At 33.7% G+C, this 4728-nt stretch overlaps 1 protein-coding gene across 1 annotated transcript; it reads right to left on the bottom strand.

Annotated features, from left to right (window-relative positions):
* Positions 1-396: 396 nt before the first annotated feature.
* LOC137974201 (uncharacterized) lies at positions 397-3871 on the bottom strand. Its single transcript, XM_068821083.1, has 2 exons — positions 1572-3871; positions 397-1393 (listed from the first exon to the last, which is right to left on the bottom strand). The coding sequence occupies exons 1-2, from the start codon at positions 3869-3871 to the stop codon at positions 397-399; spliced, it is 3297 nt and encodes a 1098-aa protein (XP_068677184.1).
* Positions 3872-4728: the final 857 nt, after the last annotated feature.

The following is a 4728-nucleotide window of genomic DNA, read 5'->3' as shown; positions in this document are numbered from 1 at the left end:
ACAAGCTTACAGCAAATACGCACCAGAAGATTTGGAAATTGATTCAGATTCAGAATTCGAAACAGCAAAAGAACAGTTTATGAAAAGATTTAAACATTAATTATCTATATCTATTATATGGAGACAAAAAAAAGAGGTCGAAAGAAGATTTATACTGATCGTGAAATTCAAGAACATAAAAACAAATATGGCCGCGAAACCGAATGGTATTGTGAGACATGTAATAATGGAAAGAATTATGCCATGAGAGGAAAACACCAACATCTGAAGACTGAAAAACACAAACTACTTGAGAAAATGAATCAAAATGTATAGTTTTGCCTTTTTACAGTTGAAACCAATCGAGCCAGATTGGCTTTAACTATTAGAGCCCCCATTTGGGGAAATATTCCAAATTTAATCAAATTGTACAGTCAATTCTTCAATCAACTTACGTTTTTTATCACTGATTTGTTCAAGAGCAGCTTCTTTGTCTTTGTTGGCATATCTTGCCATTGTCTTATATCGCTTGCCTAAAATTATATTGTCAAAGTAGAAAAACTTGTCGTTTTCATTGTTCCTGATTTTTATTTTGTCATCTAATTTGGCTATACGCTCTTCCAACTGACTTTTTTTTTCTATTTGCACTTTGAATTGAACCTTTTTGGGTTTTAATGGGTTTGCTTTGACATTGAGTAACAATACGCCATATTTGTTGGCATAATCTTCAATGTAAGCATTTTCTATTTTTTCCAGACTTTTTTTGTCGTTTGTTGGTGCTTTGACAATTAGTTCGATTTGTGGCTTCTTCTTCCTGAATTTATATATTTGGCTTTTAGGATCCTTCAGGTGACGACTTAATCGTGTTGCAAGGTCTTCGCATGTCGATCCAACATAAACCTTATCATCAATAAGTATCTTGTATATTTTGCCTTCAGAATACAGACTATTGAATTTAGCGTTGGTTAATTCCAAAGGCGGCATTTTACGAATTTTATATTGGGTGTTTAATTTTTTGTTGTCAAGATGTATGTAATTGTATTTGGTGGTTCTTGACAAAGCTGTATATAATAGTTTTTTGTCCATTTTTTCGACGTCAAAGACGTTGTAAGGCTCATTGATGTCAGCACCTTGGTATTTATGGACAGTGACACAAAAACTTGGTATGAAAGAATGAGAAAATGTTTTATAGTCAAAATCCTGTCCATCAATCTCGACTGAATCTTCTGAAATACTTTCAATTGTAAACTCCATTGTATTGAATATTTCATGATCTTTTAAATTCTCTGTTGCCATTACCGGCATACCAACACATACTTTGTATTCTTCATGTTTGTCATTGTATTTGAACACAACTTCTTCATATTCTTTGTCTTCCACAAACTTATCACAGCATCGTTTATTGACTTCAATTCTGGTTTTGTTAAGATAACATATATTTTTGAATAGTTTTTTATTGATTGGAGTAAAGTTTTTTGCCAATTTGCCCTTTTCCAGAAAGTTGTTAAGCACAGTGTGTTTTTTTGTCGTAACGGGAAGAATCTTCAATGTATTTCAAAGTGACTTTTTTTGGACACATTTGTTTGACTGACTTGGATCTGAGATAGTTGTAGCTTATTTGACTTCCTGATTCGACGGGTGAACATTGATTTGGATCACCAAACATGTAAACCTTGGTGCCATATAATGTAAAAGCTTTGTAAATCATTGTAATCCATTTGTTAGGCACCATTGAAAATTCATCGATAAAAACAGTTTTGTCTTTCAAGTCCTTAAGATTAGTTTCTGTTGAACAACCACCCCATTCACAAAAGTAAGAATCAAATGTGTAACAAACATTTGGGTTGCCCCCCATTTTTTTCAATCTGTCTTTGACATTCTGAACGGCTTTATTTGTGTAACTCAACACCAAAGGCTTGTCAGTTTTTATCACCATTTTGCACAATTTGGTTGTTTTGCCAGAACCGGCTTGACCATTATAAATACAACCTTCACCGATTTCTGCTTTGTAACTGTCAAAGTCCATGTTTTCTCTGTAATGGCGTTCAAAGTAGCAGCATGGTGTGTCTGTGATATATGCTTGACCAATATTTTTGATGTCGAATTCAACGTCTTTTTTGTTTTTCAATATGCACCTTGGATTGGTGATAAATATGCCATCTGTGTTATAAGCATACAAAGCACTTTTTTCGCCAAAACATTTTCTAATCAGCTTCAAACATTCTAAAATTGCCTGTGAAACAACGAATCTGTTAACACTTGTGTTGTCTGTGAATAACCGTTCACATTTCTGTTCTTTGATCAAGTAGATTTCATTGTAGCTATCGATGATGATATTGCGCCCATCTTTGATGCCTTGGGTCCAACAAGCCATTGCTGTATCGTATTCTGTGCATGTGAACCCTGTATTTGTCTTGTTGTATTTTCTTCCCAGTTCACCTATAAAACTATTTGCAAGACGCTTAGCTTCGTTTTCTGGAAATGTCTCAAATACATGTTTTAAAAACGGCTTGAAAGTGTCAGGCTTGAGAGCTTTTCTTGAAACAATTTTGTATTTGATTTGCTTCTCTGGCATGGTCAATTCTTCAACCAAATAAGAAATCAAATCACCGCTGTAAAAACCAGCTTCAATTTTCAAAGGTGCTCCATAATTGAATAAAATTGTTTCTTCGATATAAAATTCGCCAGATTTTCTGAGATCACTTCTGCAAGTATATGGTTCTACTACGTCATGTATGCTATAAACCGGAATTGCGGTTTTGTTGTTGAGCAATACATTAGGATATGATTTGGATATATCAATGCTAACTACATCATCGGGTATGACTTCGGTTGTGCACCATTGGAGAGCCCTTGGATAATAATCGTCTAGCATTTCACGAGTTTGTACATTGTATGTTGATGGCGGCAAGTAACCACAAGTTTGTTTAAACAATGCAGAAGCCAAGCTTGTAAAAGTTTGATTTACCCATTTGAAGTCATGAGTTTTATACAAACCGCATAGTTTATCACAAATAGATTTTCTGGTGTCATATTCATCGTTCAATAGAAACATGTTATTTCTGTGATCTATAAAACCATCCAACATCCCGTTGTTATTCCAATGCATGTATTCGACATAATAACAAGTGGAATTAATGTATGCATCAATAGCTTGCATCATTTTAACATCTTCGGGCAAAACTATAATGTTGTCTTTTTTTTCCAATTCATAAATGTCGTCAAATTTATTTAGTTTGTGCACAAATTCATGATTTCTAGACCATTTCATTTCAGACATGTATTTCAACAAGTCATCACAGCCTCCTTGATTTGCTTTGGCTGCTGTGATTTTCAATTTTTCATCTGTAATAGGAAAACAATGATGGTCTTTGACGATGTAAACCAAAAAAACATCACAATTGTGCTTATTGGTATGAGTTTTAAATTTTCTGTATGTGCTGTCATAAGCATGAATTGACACATTTGAATGGCAATATTTCGCCCAATCAATTAATTCTTTTGTTGTCATTCTTGGTGGATCAGCACAATATTTGAAGATTTCGTCTTTTAATTTTTTGTAATCATAAGATTTAAATCCCCTTTTGCCTCTCACCTGATCCCAAACAAAGTCAATGACACAACTGTCTGAACCGTATGATTTAGGTTTTCTTTGTTTGCTTAACAAATATGACTCCAATTTTAAACCAGCCATAAAATGATGAGCAAAAAATTGTGGTTCATATGTTATCACTCTTGCACCTATTTTTGTAATAACTTCAGCTGACAGCGGTGTATAATTATGGGATAGTAATGTATACATAAAGAATTTGTACATATCTTCAGCACTTAATCTTGGAACAGACATTTGAAATGGACCGAATGTTTTTTCTGTGATTTTGTCTTGAACCATATTTTTAATTGAAAAAAACACTGTAATAGAAACACGAACTCGCCTTCCACCAATTTTATTAATTCGATGTTCAAATAGAACTGAAAATGGTAAGTTTTTTCTTAAATCTGTCATTCTCATTTCTTGTCTTCTATATCTATTGAGTGAAACTCCGATTTTTTTATAAACTATATTTTCTTTCATACTATTAGGTGAGATATTTTTTCTCATTAATACTCTATATTGTTATTTTCTCTTTAAGTCATTAATGTGCGTTTAAGGAGGTCGAAAATTTTTAGTGGCATTAGTGCGTTTTTACCCCTAATGGTTGCAGAATGTGCTTTTTTACCCCTATAGAATTCGTGCGTTTTTGGCCCTACTAATTGCAATGCGAAGAGACCCCTACAAATGGCATTGCGTTTGTAGCCCCTAGTTAGTGAGTGTTGGAAACGTCCATCACTGATGCCGTAGTCATCAAGCCACGACCTATGGCCTTAGGTGTCTAGTGTTCTTCTTCTCAAGATTCTTGCCGTTCCCAACAAGGAGGCTTTTTGTAGTAATAACGTGCAATCTAGTCCAATTTTCTTCAACGATGTTTTCAAATTTTTGCTGAACGTCCCTAGTGCACCAATGACAATTGGTACGACAATTACTTGTCGGCAGCTCCAGATTTTCCCAATCTCTCTTTTTAATTCTTGGTATTTTTAAATCTTCTCTTGTTCTTTTTCCAGCACTCTTGTATCAAAAGGGCACGCGATATCTATCACGTAACATGATCTTTCTATCTTATCAATTATTATTATTATTATTATTATTATTATTATTATTATTATTATTATTATTATTATCATCATCAAACATGATAAAAATTACGGGTA

The sequence above is a fragment of the Montipora foliosa genome, chromosome 10 (assembly GCF_036669935.1).
Source record: "Montipora foliosa isolate CH-2021 chromosome 10, ASM3666993v2, whole genome shotgun sequence".
Classification (NCBI taxonomy): Eukaryota; Metazoa; Cnidaria; class Anthozoa; order Scleractinia; family Acroporidae; genus Montipora; species Montipora foliosa.
Note: the sequence above shows the minus strand (reverse complement) of the source record. Positions and strands in the feature narration are given on the sequence as shown.